The following is a 16,834-nucleotide window of genomic DNA, read 5'->3' on the forward strand; positions in this document are numbered from 1 at the left end:
CAGGTTTAAGCAAATTTATTTAAAATATATAAAGGGGGGCTGGGGATTTAGCTCAGCGGCATAAGCGCCTTGCCTTGCAAGTGTGTGGTCATGAGTTCGATCCTTGGTACCGATAAAAAAAGAAAAAGACCAAAAAAATAAAAATATATATATAAAGGAAAGGAAGTAAAGCCCCCATTAACCAGGAGGAAGTTCCGAGTAGGATACCCATGAGGGCTCATTGTCTAGGGATTTAAAAGGCCAATTGGACTGCTGTGTATGCAATATAATCTCTTCCCTAAGGAAGACAACACATTTTTTAGGGCCAAACAGCCTGTCATGCTCTGGGGAGGACTCAGACAGCTGGTGGTCACTTGATGTTTTCCTAAGATCCCTGGAGGGTGAATACTCAGCAGACTCTAGTTTAGAGCTTTTTGATTCCATATAGGGGCTGCTGTCCTTACTGCCTAATAAAATTTCAACTTTTCATTAACTTTTGTCGCAATGTGACCTTTAGATTTTACACAATACTAATCAAAATGTCAGAAATATTGAACATACCAAACTAATTTGTAAAATCTATATGGAAAATCAAAAAACAACAACAAAAAACCCCAGAACAGACAAAATTAACTCAAAAAAGAGCAAAGTTGGAAAAATCATACTACTTGATAACAAAACGTTAATTATAAAACTACAATAATCAAATTACGACACTATGTAATAGTTAGATATTATGGGTGGGTATATGGCAGTAGTCCTAGCTACTTAGGAGGTTGAGGCTGGAGGGTCACTTGAGTCCAGAAGTTTGAGGCCAGACTTGGCAATATAACTAGACTCCTTATCCTAATAAAAAAATATAAAAAGGGTTAAGGATGTAACTCAGTGGTAGAGCACATGGTTAGCATGAGTGAGGCCCTGGGTTTGATCTCCAGCACCATGAAAAAAATAGACACAGTGTATTGGTGAAAGAACAGGCAATAGAATAGAAAGTCCAAAATTACAATCAACAGCTTTTTTTTCAGTATTAGTGATTGCTATAGTCAGGGGTTGTGAGGAGAACAATTAGAATCAGGACACAGAATTTGTAGTATTATTTATGATGGTCACCCAAAGTTAACACAAGAAAGTGCAAGAAATCTGTCCATAACACTAAAAACCCAGAATATTCAGCCAAGGGCCTGGATCTCACAAGTAGTGTCTTGCATGAGTCCAGATGAAGACCGAGAGCCCATGACAATGCCTCCCACAAGTCCAACTGGAGGTTTAGCGGCCATGAGAAGGACTCATGCCAGTCTGTTTTATAGATCTGTACTGGGAAGACCCAAAGGTCAGCGGTAGAAGCTATGCCAGCAGGGTGAAGGAGCTGTGCTGGTAGGTTGAGGGTTCTACACTGGAGCTGAGAAGTCATGCTCAAAACAAAAACCAGGGCTGCCCTGAAAAGTACCACAGCCATCCTCAGTGACATGGAGGTCCTGAGCTCCTCTGACGATAAGAACAGTCAAGTACATGCCAGGAAGCCAGCATGACAAGATTCTCCTGGAGATTAAACAGCATACATCTTCCCCTCTAGAGCCAGGAAGTGATGCTTGATGTAAGGACCAGAGCTCCTCCAAAGTGAACCACAGCCACTCTCACCAGCAAGGTCCCAAGCTCCTCCGCTAACAGTGGTCAAACTCACATTGGAGAAACCAGTCATGATAAGTTCCTCCAGGAGAAGGGCTCAAAACAGTAACACTTAGAGAAACCCACAATGCTTCATCTTCTCCATGTCTCTATTTAGTATTAAAATATTTATATAATAAATTGGGTATTAAAATATTTATACATTTTTTCTTTTCCTAAAGTGTGTATCTTTTTTTTGGTGGATTCTGTATATAGCAAGAACCTATAGAAAGATAGTTAAATAAATGGGTGGAAGATCTTAAGAGGTATTGTACTAAATAAGATAGACAAATGGAAAATTTGCATATAAGATGTTCATAGTAACAAAAATTAAGTAAGTTGTTATAGTGTACATCTGGATGGGCTAAGTGGGAGGCTTTGGGGAGATGATTGGTTTATGGGGGCATAATATCTAATTGTGATGTTGGGAGGTAAAGCCTGGTTGGAGAAGGTGGGTCACTGGGGGTGTGGCCTGGAAGGGTCTATCTCCCTCCCTCCTCTCTTGATCTCTGCTCTGTTTCTGCCTGCCATGCCATGAGTTGTTTGTCCTGTGGCATGTCGTTCTGCCTTGGAGCTAACCAACTATGTACTAAAATCTTTACAAACTGTAAGCCAAATAAAAACTTCCTCTTTTAAACTGAGGGTGCTGGCATTGTGTCCTAGTGACAAGAAACAAGCCAATTAAAAATGGGCAAAGGACTTAGACATTTCTCTAAAGATGATCTACAAATGGCTAATAAGCATATGAAAAGATGTTCAATATCACTAACCATTAGAGAAATGCAAATAAAAAGCACAAGATAGTACCTCATACCCATCAAAAGGGTTGAAATCAGTATCGATGGGGATATAGAGAAAATGGAACACTTTTTCATTGTAGTTAAGATTATAAAATGTACAACTGCTGTGGATCTTACTTATAATTTCAAATATAATTCATGCCACTTTTCTCTATGACACGTCATAATTTTTTAAGTCTAAACATTTTATTAATTTTGAAGAATGAATAACAGCCATTTCAGAAACCAGAGACGCTCAAGCATTGATCTGTTCAGTTTCCACACAGCCAAAGTTTACATCAAATGGACAAAAAACAGTATAGAAAATCTATATACAGAAAGATATAGAACAATCTATTTCATAGAAAGCAGGTCAAAGACCTAAATGAATGTAGGAGAACCAATGAGAAGCAACATAGAGCCTTCTTCTGGGGCATAAATATAAACCAGTCCACATAAACAAGAAATTATTTTTCTTTTTTTTTTTTCCTTTTTATCGGTACCAGGGATCGAACTCATGACTGCCCGCTTTGCAAGGCAGGCGCTTATGCCGCTGAGCTCAATCCCCAGCCCCCTTATTTTTCTTCTTGGTCTAAATGCTTGCCTCTGGTCCGGGCTCACAGCAAAGTCCTTTCATTTGAACTGGTTGTCAATCAGAGTTCCCTTCATTTTTGCTTTCTTGGCTTCCAGTTCAGCCTGGGGGAAAAGCAACATATTCTCTGATACATCAAATGAAATTCTTATGTCTCTCCTCAAGCACTCTTTAGTGTATAAACTAGAAATGGTTCTAAAATCCTTAAGCATCTTTAGCAACTGGTCTCCAACTTTTCTGATGTTATATATAGCATACAAAGAAAATATCTATAGGTCAAATATATTCATAGGTAAATGTACAAGGTTGTCATGCAAGACAACTAAGGCAGGGATAGTGGGAGCACTTCCAGAGGGTTGAGGAAACCAGTATTATGGCATACCAGTTATTCTTGAAAGAACAGGAAAAACACCCTTCCAGAACAGTGCTACTTAAAATTGTGTGCTCCCTGATCAGTCCATGTAACATATATACAAAAATTGAAAGCAAATATTTAAAAAACTTGTATAACAATGAGCAGGTAATAAATTAAATTGGTACATACCAATACACCCAGCTACACAGGATGCTGAGGCAGGATCATTCTGGGCCGGCCTGGGAAACTTAGGGAGATAATGTCTCAAAATAAAAATTTTAAAAATGGGCTAGGGATGTAGCTCAGTGGTAGAGCATGCTTGGATTCAATCTCCAAGGCAAATATAAAATTAAATAAAAAAAATTTAAAAAGATGAGGATGTAGCTCAATGGCAGAGCACTTGCCTAACATGTACATGCCTCTGGGTTCAGTTTCTAGAATTTACCCTTTTTTTTTTGGTCTTTTTTGAGACAGGGTCTCGCTATGCAGTTCAGGATGGCCTTGAGCTCACTTTGTAGCCCAGGCTGGTCTCGAAATTGCAAGGATCCTCCTGCCTCAGCCTCCCGAGTGCTGGGATTACAGGTGTGAGCCACCATGCCTGGCTCAGTTTCTAGAATTTAAAAAAAAAACAGTTGAGGCCAATTCGTTTTTTACAATTTAAAAATATACAAATTACAAAATAAAGTAAAAAAAAAAAAGAAAGCATTCATCTTTCATCTTAGAAAACTTGAGAAAAGTCTCAGCCTCATAAGTGTTGGAATTATAGGCAAGGGCTATTTAACAAGTGTTCTCATTTATAGCCTAGATCTTGTACTCAGAGTTCATCCTCAGCAGATTTCTTAAAGGCTTTCCCTGCAGGATGATTGTCCAGAGCAAGAAATCCAAATAGTATAGCTCAGCATCTACCATGCCACTCACCAGCTCTTGAAGTCGCCTCTTGCTCATGCCTTTACGCTCCAGCTGCTTTTCAATCACTTTGGCATTCTGGGCATACGAATCAGCAACTTCTCTCTAAAGGAAAAAGCAGCATCCTTAAGCTAGTACTCTCACTAAGAAATCTGAACAAAGGCCACGATAGCAATTTATGTTATTCAAGTCACAAAGTTGTTATCGAAATGGCAATACTCTGTTCCTTTTCAGCCCTTCATCTTTCAATAATCCAGGAGAGTTCAGGTTTCAAGCAAAATCATTTTTAAAATTACAGACCACATATCTTGGGTTTTGTTTTTTTGTTGTTTTAGTTCTGGTACCGGGGACTGAGCCCAGGACCTTTGCACTGAGCTACATCCTTAACCTTTTTCATTTTTTTGAGACTGGGTTTCAGTAAGTCAGTAAGTGGCCCAGGCTGGGCTTGAATTTGCCATCCTTTTGCCTGAGCCTGCCAGAGTGCTGGGATTACAGGCACACACCACCATTTGTGGCTACTAGTCACATCTCTCGATAAACATCTCTCTTCCTACTGAAGAACCAGAAAGGTACTTGTTGCTGCTGCTAAGGACAGACTCACAAACCATCAGAGCCGGACTGGAAGAAGACCTAAGTCCTTAGTTCAGAGAGTTGACAATTTACTTTGTTTGGTTTTGGTTTATGTACAGTGCTGGAGCTTGAATCCAGGGCCTTGCACATGCTAGGCAAGTACTCTACCTCTGACATACACCTCCAGATGACATAGGAGTTTTTAAATTGAAAATATGAGCTGGATCCAACTCCCTTATTTTCATTTTATAGCTGTTCCTGAGACCCAGGGAAGAAGGCACTAGCCTGGTGTCACGCAGCTTCTTCCTAGTACAGCAGGGGATCTCTTTTAAATTATTTACGGGAACAGATTATATAATGCAAGATGTAAGGAACAGATACTCTGAGGAAGAGACGCTGAGAAACCCGAGGCTTATTTTGTAGCATTATAATATAAATTCTAGCAATCTATTGTTCGCTGATTAGAATGACACTGGACTGGTTTCTTGAGTTCAACTTCAGCATATGCAGAGATGGGGACGGCTATCACAAAGAGAATGAGAGATGCGATGGTAGTTACTATTGTCTTCCCTAATTTGGAACTTGAGGACCTAAAAAGACTTCATCATCCCGTAATGATTTGATTAGTTCTATAATATGCAATAAGTATATAAAGTGGGTGAAGATAGGGACAACTATTTGTAAGAAACTAGAGACAGTTAGATAATGAAGATCTCCAGTGGACTTGCTTTGAAATCTGTATTTCTTTAAATTGTTTTTTTTTTTAATGTTCTGTTCCGTTTTGATATGTTTAATCTTACCCTCTTTGATATGTAAAACAAATGTGCAGGACTGATAATCATATTACTGAGCTTTTGTTCGATCATAGAGCAGAATGGTCTGTAGAGTCACTTTTTGAATGTCATTCTAAATACTTTAATTCTATAACCTGAACAGCTATTTCTAAGATGACAATGTGTAACTTATCAACTGGCAATTTTTTACCTTTTGTTTGTCTGTAATTTTGTATTATTTCTACCCCTTTTTTTATCTCCATGTATTTTTTTTGTTTCCTTTTCTTTAAATAAAAAAAAAAAGAAAGAAAGTGAAATCTCTAATTGTTTTGCTCCACAGAGAGGCTTAGTGAGCCAGAGTCCCCATTCTCCCACCCCCAATTCCAGCTTCCTAGAGAACAGAACCACTTACAGCTTCAATTTCCTCTTCTTCTTCGTCAATGGTAGACACGGTGACAGAGCTGAACTTGCCCATGTCCTTAGTTCTTTTGGTCATCATCACCTGAAGCCGCAGGATGAGGAGACAGTCTAGTTCATCCCAATGGATCCATGAGCCATGTGTGAGTGGGAGCATGCACATGCCTATGCGCGGGGCTAAGGGAAGGGGGCAGAATACCTACCTACCTTCTAGGAAAATACCACTTATCTAAAAGTGCCAATGTTTTTATTTACACTATATTTTTCTAACATTTGTCATCAAGAATTTTAAAGTTCATTTTAAAAATAAGCCCAATTCATTCAATGTTTACACTACAAGTGTAAACATTGTTCACACTAGAAGTGTAAACATTGTTCACACTAGAAGTTTTGAAGGAAATAAATAAGAAGAATAAAAACTTTATTCATCAGGCAACTGTAGAAGAGAAAAAAGAATAGGTGCTGTAATTCCATAACATATGCTTAAAGACAACATTGGCATTCTATCAATAAAGAATGTAGTTCTTAATGCAGAACTGCATTAAGAGCAGTTTCTTATGTACTATATCCTTATTTAAAAATCTAAGACTAAATCTATAACTATATTAAGCAGTCTTACCAAGCGTGCATCTCCTTTAATGATAATTACCTTCTTGGGAGGCTCTTGTTTCTGGGTATATATATTTGTTTTCCCAAAACCCTGGCCAAACTTCACTACTGCTCCATCCACAATGAAAGTCACAGGAGCATTCTTCGGCTGGGACTGGTAGAACAGCGGCAGTCCGCACCTGCAAATAGCCGTGAGTCTCTGGGAGGTCTCAATTCCAAAACCCCAAACGGTGATCAGCAAAGTATACTTAAATTCTGGTAATACTGATGTTTGTGGCATGAACCAGTGATAAGCCCTTCACTGTATTTTATAAAACAACTTGACATGCATCCCTTAAGGTATTGTTAAAACTACTAATCAGATTCCTGGGTCCCTCCCAGAAGATCCTGCTTCAGCGACTATAGGAGTAAGGCCTGGGAATCTGTCATTGTAAACAGTGTCCCAAAGTGATTCTTACTAGATGAATTTAGTTCAGAGAGTTGGGCAACATTGGCTCATACAACTGCTTATGCAACTGCTCTACAGTCAAAAATTGCTACCATTGGGCTGGGGATTTAGCTCAGTGGTATAAGCACCTGCCTTGCAAGCAGGCAGTCGTGAGTTCGATCCCCGGTACTGATAAAAAGGAAAAAGAAAAAAAAAATTGCTACCATTCTTCCTAGGCATCTGAGTAACTGATTTGGGGTGTTTTGTCTAGCATTTTTCTGCTTTGTTTTGCTTTTGCAATGGGGAAGCATAAAGGCCCCACTGTAATGGTTGGTAAAGCATTCATGCAGAAATTGCCACTTTCTTTGGCTGGCCACTATTATATTTTTTGAGCTAAACAACGCAGAACTACAAGAAAGGATAAAACCAATTCCATCCACCTAGCAAGTTTGGGGCTAAAATGCCTTGTTATCCATTGCCTCTGCTTTAATTCTTCTAATCTGAGTCTTTTGGCAGTCAAGATGTAACTATGTAAGACTGAACTTACTATATTTTAATATTTTCATTATTACTAGCCTAAAGTTGGAAATATATACTTTTTTACTTTAAATGAAATTCTTTAAGAATTTAGGTCTATTATCCTATAATTGACTAAATAGGTCTGGACTAAACTACACTACATTTACCATATGCCCCAGTCCCTCCTACTACAACAGAAAACTAACGTTTACACTAAGATTTATACTAGAGTGTTCACAGAAGCTTTACTGGTAATAGTCCAAACCAGAAACAACTCAAATGCCCTTTGATGAATGGGTAAAAAAACTGTGGCATAATAGAATACTGTTCAGAAACAAAGAGAAATAAATGACCAACACAGATACCAACTTGGAAGAATTCCTGAAATATTACACTAAATGTTAAAAAGCCAAGTGCACAAGATACATATTGTACTTAGTAGAACATACATATAGAATTTATATAAAATTTTAAGAATGGCTAAACTGGGCCAGGGATTTAGCTCAGCAGCATAAGCACCTGCCTTACAAGCGCATGGTTATGAGTTCAATCCCCAACACACACACACACAAAAAAAAAAAACAGAAAGAAAGAAAGGCTAAACTATAGTGACAGAAAGCAGTTCCTAACAGAAGAGAGGATCACAGGAAGGAGATTGGCTGCAAAGGATACATGAAATATGGGAATTATTTATATCATGATAGTGATGTTATGACTATTCTTTCATCAAAACTCATCAAAGTGTATACTTAAAAACAGGCAATTTTTTGTTTTGATTTTTTGAGACACGGTCTCACTATGTAGTCCAGGCTGGCCTTGAACTTGCTGCACTCCTCCTGCCTGAGCCTCCCCAGTGCTAGGATTACAGGTGTGCAACACCATGCCCAGCAAAAAATGAGCAAATTTTATTACATATAAATTACATCTCAATTTTTAAAAATTATACTATGCTAAATATTTATTTTTGTGGGTCAACCGGTAAGAGATACAGCTTTGACTAGTCATTTATTTATTTATTGCCGAATGTTTATTTGAAAAGTTTCAAGGTAAATGGGTATGGGAGAAACCAGCTCTGCAGAGTGAAGTTTGTCTGAATAAAGAGAAAAATAGAATAAGAGCAAAAGCAAAGTACATGCTGCATCTGAGAAACATGGTATAGGTTACCAAGCAAACTCACGCACCATAGGCTTGACTAGTCTCTTGAAGAAGTATATAAATATTTGGTTTGAAGGCAGTTGAAACAAGGATAGAGACAAAACATAAAATTACATTCAATTATTATTTTCCAAACACATTATGTTTTTATTTGCCTACACTTGAAGAAACCTATACTGTTCATACTTACTTTGCACACTTCTTCCTGTACTGTCTTTCAATGCCTTCAGGCCTGCACAGAAAATTAAAGTTAAAAAATAAAAAGGTAGGAGCAAATCCCATAACCTATCAGTCTCACCAACTCATTTCTATACATGCTGAAAGTGCCTTTTTAAAAACAGTTTTCATTTCATAGATGAACTGGTTAAACACGTATGAATTTTAAAGATCCAGCATTCCTTCCTTTCTTCAATAAGCATTTATTGAGCCTGTAATATGGGTCAGGTATCTCCGTGACAGAGGAGGAAGAGAAGCCATACAGACTAGCAATTAAAGTTGTAGGAACAATGTTAATAACAACAGCACTTCTATAATCAGTCCTCCATATCTATGGGTTCTATATTTGCAGATTTTGCAAACTATGCATGGATCAAAATATTTGAAAAAACTGTGTAGTAATGAACATATGCAAATTTCTTTTCTTGTAATTATTCCCTAAAAATACAGTAACAATAATTGACACAGGGCTAGGGCTTTAGCTCAGTGGTTCAAGCACTTGCCTGATAAGCGTGAGGTTATGAGTTTGATCCCCAGTACCAAACAAAAAACAAAAACAATTGACACAGAACTTAGACTGTATTAGTATCATAAGTAAAGATGATTTAAAGCACATGGTAGGATGTGAGTGGTTAATATATAAATATATATAAATGCTATGCCTTTTTACATAAGGGATACAAGCATCAGCAGGTTTTGGTACCACATACACAGAGAGGCAACTATGTAGCTTTTATCATATATCAGAAGCTATTCTAAAATGAATGCAGGTACTGTCTCATTTAATCCTTACAACAATGCTTTAAGGTAGGTCATATTATTAATCCCATTTTACAGAAGAGGGAATCTAAGTCCAAGTTTTCATGATTTGCACAAGGTCACAGCACTAGGAAATAAAGGAGGTTGGATTCAAGTCCCACTGTCAAGCTCAAGAGCCCACACAATACTGTCGTAGATAATCAATGCATAAATAAGAAGCTCAATTACACCCACCAGTTGCTTAACAGAAATCTGAGACTCATCCTTGATTTTTCTCCTTCTCTTATACCTCACACTGATATCACCATCAAGTCTAATGGATTTTACCTCCAAAAACACTGGTTTTTTGTTACAGTGCTAGGGATGGATCCACATATGCCTAGGTAAGTGCTTTAATAACTGAGGTACACCCAGCACTTTTTAAATTTTGAGATACGATCTCCCTAATTTGCCCATGCTGTTGTCAAACTTGTGAGCCTTCTGCATCATCTTTCCAAGTAGCTGGGATTACAGGGTTGTGTCACTACCTCTGGCAAAAACAAAACAAAATCTTGAACCTGCCTCCTTTCCATCTTCCTAGCCCATAACCAATTCCCTGGACTATTACAACAAATTCCTGATTTCTGTCATTTTACCCATTTCAACTGTTAATAGTCAATATATCAACACATATGGGGCTGGGGATTTAGCTCAGTGGCATAAGCACCTGCCTTGCAAGTGTGTGGTTGTGAGTTTGATCCCTGGTACCGATAAAAAAGTGAAAAAGAGAAAAAAATATATCAACACATACATGTATAAGTGTAAAATGAAAACTAAATACCCTCTCCACTTACCTAGTACACACCTGGTTCCCTTCCGCAGAGGCAAAATGTTTGGTTTTGTGTGTGTGTGTGTGTTGTGTGTGTGTGTGTGTGTGTGTGTGTATTTATCTGAGAGACAGCTGATATATACCCAAGCAAAAAATAACCCTGAAAGGTACAGACAAAGCAAGCACTCTACATTTTTTGTGGTGGAAGGGAACACTGGAGCTAGAACTCAATCCTTCATACTAAGCTACAGCCACAGCGATGTTTTTGTTCTTTGAGACAGTTAAGCTGCCTAGCCTGGGCATGTACCACCACACTCTGCTTCTGGAATTTTATAGCGGGACGGAGTGCTGGTGATGGAATCCAGAACCTCGAAATGTTCAGTAAGCACTGTACCATTAAGCCCAATATATAAAGAGTACTTTTCCTTTTTAGCTGCACTACCATACTTTACACTGTTCTCTACTCAAATACTTAAAAATGCATCTTATTTTTGTAAAACACACACACACACACACACACACACACACACACACACATATATAGCATACATATACACACATACATATATACAAACCTATTAATGATTCCACATCAATCACTACTTCATTTTTTACAAGAACTGCATTGCATTCCTCTATGGGTAGAACCAAAATGTCTTTTCCCTGTTGGATAAATTCCTAGAAGTGTACATTTTAAACTCGGTAGATACTGCTGAGTCACTACCTGCAGAACCTGAACCAATTTATCCTCATGTATGCAGAGTTGTTTCCCTACAGAACTATATATCACAGAACTGTTTTTCTGCCAATCTCACATGTGAAAAATAAGATTTCCTAATCTGTAGGGTTTTGTTTTGTTTTTTTTTTTTTTTTGTGGTACCGGGGATTGAACTCACGACCTCGCACTTGCCAGGCAGGCTTATGCTGCTGAGCTAAATACCCAGCCCTAATTTGTATTTCTTTAAGAGTGAAGATATACCTCATTTCATAAATGTAATAGCCTTTGTATTTTTTGTGAACTGTCAGTTCATAAGTTTTGTCTGTTGACTTACTTTTAAATTTTTTATTAAGAAAGGGCTGGGGATATAACTTAGTGACATAAATGCCTGCCTGGCAAATGCAAGGCCCTGAGTTCGAGTTCTGGTACCAAAAAAAATTTATATTAAGGAGACTTGCCAGCAGTGTTAAGAGGCCTTACAAATATTTCTTCCTATTTGTCATTTGATATTTTTCCAATGTGGAAATTTTAGATTTTGTTACCAAAGCAACCTTTATTTTTTTTTACCATGTACGTCATACCTATTTAAAATCTTCCTCATTCTGAATTCCTATCTAAAACAAAACTTTTTTGGTACCAGGAATTGAACTTAGGACTTGTGCTTGACAGGCAGGCGCTACACCACTGAGCTAAATTCCCAGTCCTAAAACAAAATACTTAACTACTTATTCTAAGATCTGCTTCCACTATTGTCTTACTTCAAATCATTCTCTAAATACTATAGAGGTAAGAGTAACTTCAGGCACCTGGAACAAGATCTAAAGTCCTTCCCCTGGCCTACCAGGTACCCACTGAGATCTCATACATTGTCTCCTTCCCTCCCTCTGCACCACCCACACCAGTCTTCCTGCCATCCCTTGAACAAATGCACACTTTCCAACCTGTGGCTGTTCACATGCTCTTTCCTCTGCATGGAATGCTCTCACCATGTTGCCATGGCCATGCAACTGCCGTCTTTCTCAGTCTCACTTTCACATATAACCTGATCAGAGGCTTTCTCTGTCCACCTTTTCTAAGAGGATCTCGTGATTCTCCATACTAGTCCTTTGTTTTATTCATATCACTTTCCACAATCATAAATACCTGCTTTTTCTGTTGACTAATTTTCTGTCATCCTGTCCATGAGATCAGAGATTGGGCCACTATACCACTCTATGCCTAGAGCTGACCAGTATAATGGACACAAAATACATATGCAATAAATAATGGCTGAATGAATTCTCTTAAGAATTCAGTTTAGTGGGACAATTATAAACAAGGAGATATATACTTAAATGGAGGAATATATACGATGTAATGGTAACACAGAGGTGGGAACACAAAAATCTCTAGGCTATCATGGAAAGCTTCATGATAGAAAAGGGCATTTCTGGCTGTAGGAATACTACCTATAAAGAAAAGGTAGGTCAGCACACTCTGGAAATTAGAGTATACTATTATTGGGACTTAAAAAATAAAGAGTGTACTATCAATTTTACAAATATAAAGTGATTATAAGGTTGTAACAAGAGCAATTATATGATAAAAAATTAACCTACAATAAATGAACAAGTTACTACAATGAAAAAATGATTCACACTGCCAAAACTTATTCAAAAAGAAACAGAAAATCTGAATAGATTATAAGAGACTGAATTAGTAATCAAAGAAAAAGGTGGAACCAGAGCCTTTATTGTTCAATTTTACCAAAAGTACAAAAAATAAGCCCCATGTTTCACATATCTTTTACACAAAGAGAAAGAGGAGAGAACAGTTCCCAATTCATTCTTTGAGGCCAGAATTATATATGCAGTATAGGGATGTAGCTCAGTGGTACAGTGCTTGCATAGAACATATAAGGACCTGGGCTCCATCTCAACTCCTGCCCCCACCACCACAAAAAACGAAAAGAATAACACACAAAAATCCTCAAAAGACACTGGCAAACTGAATCCAGCAGCATATTGAAAAAAGTATAGGCTGGGGATTTAGATGTGGCTCAAGGGCTTGCCTGGTAAGCATAAGGTCATGAGTTCCAATCACCAGTACCAAGAAAAAAATATCAAACAAGAAAAAAGTATACAACCTGACTAAGTGGAATCTCTCCTAGGAATACATAATTGGGACAACATGCAAAAATCAATCAATGAAAGAATAGAGTTCACAAATAAATGTGTACATTTATTGATCTTCAATAAGGGTGCCAATAACACACAATAAAGAAAGGGAACTCTGCTCAACAAACGGTGATGGGAAAATTGAATATCCACAAGCATAGAAATGCCAGGCTAGGCATGGTGGCACACATCAATACTAGGTACTTGGGAGGCTAAGGTAAACAACCTAAATGTCCATGGACAGATGAGTGGATGCACACACACAAAAATTACTACTCAGTTTTAAAGGAAATCCTACCAACTGCGATAACATGAATGAACCTGGCGGGCATTATGTTACATGAAATAAACCAGACACATAAAGATAAATACTGCATGATTTCATTTATTTGTGGAATCTAAAATTGTCAGACTCATAAACCGGGCATAGTGGCACACTATGTTGCAGACAACACCTGTTGTCTCAGCCACTAGAGAGGCTGAGACAGGAGGACTGTAAGTTTCCACTTGTTTTCTCATAGCCTTTTGTTCACAACACCAGTATTTCTTCCTTTCACAACTGGTAACCTCTTCCCTCAATCAGCCATGAGCTTTTTAACAGTAAACCCTGTGCCTTATTCATTCACAGATCTAGTACCTAGATCAGTGCCTGGTGTAGCAAGCATGCTAACAAAGGCTAGACCGACTCACTGAAATCTGTAATTTGTGGTCAAATTACAATAATCAAATGGCAGGGGCTGGAGATTTAGCTCAGCGGCATAAGTGCTTGCCTTGCAAGCAGGCAGTCGTGAGTTCGATCCCTGGTACCGATAAAAAGGAAAAAGACAAAAAAAAATAATCAAATGGTAATGGAATCACATCTCAGCACCATTTTTCAACAAAGCACAAAAAAGATTCTGCTGTATTAACATGTTCCTGCAGACTGGAACCACCAATGATACATGCAAGATGTCTTATCAAGAGGTTTGTATCACTAGTGGTAGAAACAATACCATTGGGCTGGGAATTCAGCTGAGTGGAACAAGTGCTTGCCTGGCAAGCATAAGGTCATGAGTTTGAGCCCCAGCACCAACAAAACAAAACAAAATAGTATAGTCATACATATACCACCGGTGTTTCAAACCACCCGACAGTGGGACATACAAATTACGGCCCTGTTGTGAATGTGTTAACAGGAATTAGAAAACTACCACCAATGTCAGAATGGACCCAACTAGATGAGCTATTCAACATTAGAGAGGATATTTAAATTCTTCAGAAACAGATCCAGATATGAGTGAAATCCTAGATAGAAGACATTGACCTCTCACCTCCGAAGATACATAGTCTCCTCATCTTCCGTGTTACAAAACTTGTGGGCATGTTTGGCAGCATCAATCACACGAGATCTGTCCCGAGGTCTCATGGGCAGCTTCTCTAACTGACAGTCTAAAAGAACAGAGAAAGTTTGGGTCACTCAAGCTAATCAAAAGTTTTCAGTGGGGCCCTTAATACTGTAAGTTTCTGCTATAACTACTATGTCTTTGAAATCTGTATCAAATTTCCCAATTTAAAATGACTTGATATCAGAATACTTTATTTTTATGTTGTCAAGCCAAAAAAACTTAGATTAATTGAGAAGGTGGGGAGCGGAGTTAGAGAACACTCAGGCAGTTTACGTGCTAGCTCATTTACTCTTCCCAGTGAGACACTGAATGAATAGCAGTACTGCTGACTGTAACTCTGAATGGAGAACAGGGAACAGGTGATCATGAATTCAATATCTAGAAGGTAGATGTGAGAGAAGTATTAGATATCCCAGTGGAGACGATGAAAAGGCATGTGGAGTTTGAGGACAGGTGCAGGTCACCGGTACCGATAAAAAAAATGAAAAAATATTGAGCTATAGGCCTTAAAATGCCTAAAGCCTGAGAGGAAGAAAGGAGACACTTAAGAAAAAGTAAAAGCTGAGGCAAGTGAAAAATCAAGAATGTAGGGGCCTAGGGTTTAGCTCAGTGGCATAAGTGCCTGCTTGGCAAGCTCGAGGTTGTGAGTTTGATCCCCAGTAAAAGAAAGAAAAAAAGAAAAACTGTGTGGAGTCCTAGAAGCAAATCAATGTGTCAAGAAAAATGGGACTGGGGTGTGTGGCTCAATGGTAGAGAGCTTCCACAGTATGCCCCTAGGTTCAAGCTCTAGTACAAAAAATAAATAAAACAGTGATCAACTCTTTGAAAAACCAGTGAGGGAGTTTCAGTGAATAGTGGTAATTGGCCACTGGTACTGGTCAAATGAAGCTCAGTCAGTAACCTTGATAAATACGGTTTAGATAGTGAAGTGGGAAGGAAAGTCTACCAGAAGTCAGTCAAGAAGCAGCCAATAACAATTCTTTTGACAAGTTTTACTAGAACTTTTGAGAAGTTTTGCTATAAAAGAGTCAGAGATGGGCTTAAAGCTGGAGGGAGAATTGGGGATGAAGCTCAGTGACAGCACTTGCCCAACATGCACAAAACCCTGAGATTAATCCCCAGTACTACCACCCACCCACTCACAGTCGCTCTGTATGGATATTAGGGTCAAAGGAGGATTTTTATTTTCATTTATCCTAAAATGAGAGCTATCACATGATATTGTATCGAGCAGAAAACTTATAAAGTACAGACGCAATACTGCTGAAGAGTGTACTGAGAGGAAGGTTACAGTTTATTTTTTCTCTGAAAGAGTTTAGTTTTGAGGAAAGTCTGGATACGAAGTCCCAAGGTTAGGTAAAAAACAGGGGGAAAATGCCATGGAGGAAAGCAGGAATGTGTGGGGAGACTCCAACGGAAAGGAAAAATGCAACACTCTTCAAAGAGGGGTCCCACACCACAGCCACAGGAAGTTCACCCCCAGAGACCTGAAGTCTCGGTCCGGACAGACTCCCTCGAGTCCCTGACTACTCACCCAGAACCAAGACCATCTGGCCGCACAAACAGTAGTAGACATGGAGAGGCTTCTCGCCGTCGTCATATTCCTCGCGGTCCCGGGTGTCGGAGCAAACCACCGACCGAGACACCACTTTCGGCATGTTTCCGGAGTAACCAAGATACTCTGTGGAGGGAGAGGCGCACAGAAATGACGTCACACCCTCGCGCCGAGCCTTTTCACAGCTGTCAGTCAGTCAGTGGCAGTAGCTTCTGAACTTCCGGGCTGTCCCATCAGGCTGAGAGGCAGGGGGGGAACCTTCTTGAGCCGCCCGGAATGCGTAGACTTAGTCGGGACTACTTCATTTGTGACAACCCCAATGTCATTTAAATTACTTATAGTCATAAATATTTATACATCATGTACATATTTGTATATATAAAACCTAATATAAGAAAAGACTATATACATGTCCATAATAAAGATTTTAGGTGTGGCCCTAAATATAATTTTTTTGCAGATTGAACCCAGGACTTTCCTACTGAGCTACA

General features: G+C 38.7%; 1 protein-coding gene across 1 annotated transcript; it reads right to left on the minus strand.

Annotated features, from left to right (window-relative positions):
• Positions 1–2,608: 2,608 nt before the first annotated feature.
• Steep1 (STING1 ER exit protein 1) lies at positions 2,609–16,505 on the minus strand. Its single transcript, XM_003467623.5, has 7 exons — positions 16,323–16,505; positions 14,714–14,831; positions 8,937–8,978; positions 6,686–6,824; positions 6,032–6,121; positions 4,289–4,381; positions 2,609–3,119 (listed from the first exon to the last, which is right to left on the minus strand). Exons 1-7 carry the CDS (start codon positions 16,444–16,446, stop codon positions 3,057–3,059), a joined length of 669 nt encoding a protein of 222 aa, XP_003467671.1. The 5' UTR covers positions 16,447–16,505; the 3' UTR covers positions 2,609–3,056.
• Between the last annotated feature and the right edge of the window lie 329 nt (positions 16,506–16,834).

Source organism: Cavia porcellus, unplaced genomic scaffold (assembly GCF_034190915.1).
Source record: "Cavia porcellus strain 051 isolate PalLab524CR breed Dunkin Hartley unplaced genomic scaffold, mCavPor4.1 scaffold_3, whole genome shotgun sequence".
NCBI lineage: Eukaryota > Metazoa > Chordata > Mammalia > Rodentia > Caviidae > Cavia > Cavia porcellus.

Excerpts from the sequence above, each read along its gene's own strand:
- Steep1 (XM_003467623.5), bottom strand. The coding sequence starts at position 16,446 with ATGCCGAAAGTGGTGTCTCGGTCGGTGGTTTGCTCCGACACCCGGGAC. Across the intron at positions 6,825-8,936 it reads TACAGGAAGAAGTGTGCAAA|GTGCGGACTGCCGCTGTTCT; the intron begins GTAAGTATGAAC and ends GGCTATTTGCAG. Across the intron at positions 4,382-6,031 it reads AAGAAGAGGAAATTGAAGCT|AGAGAAGTTGCTGATTCGTA; the intron begins GTAAGTGGTTCT and ends TTTTTCCTTTAG.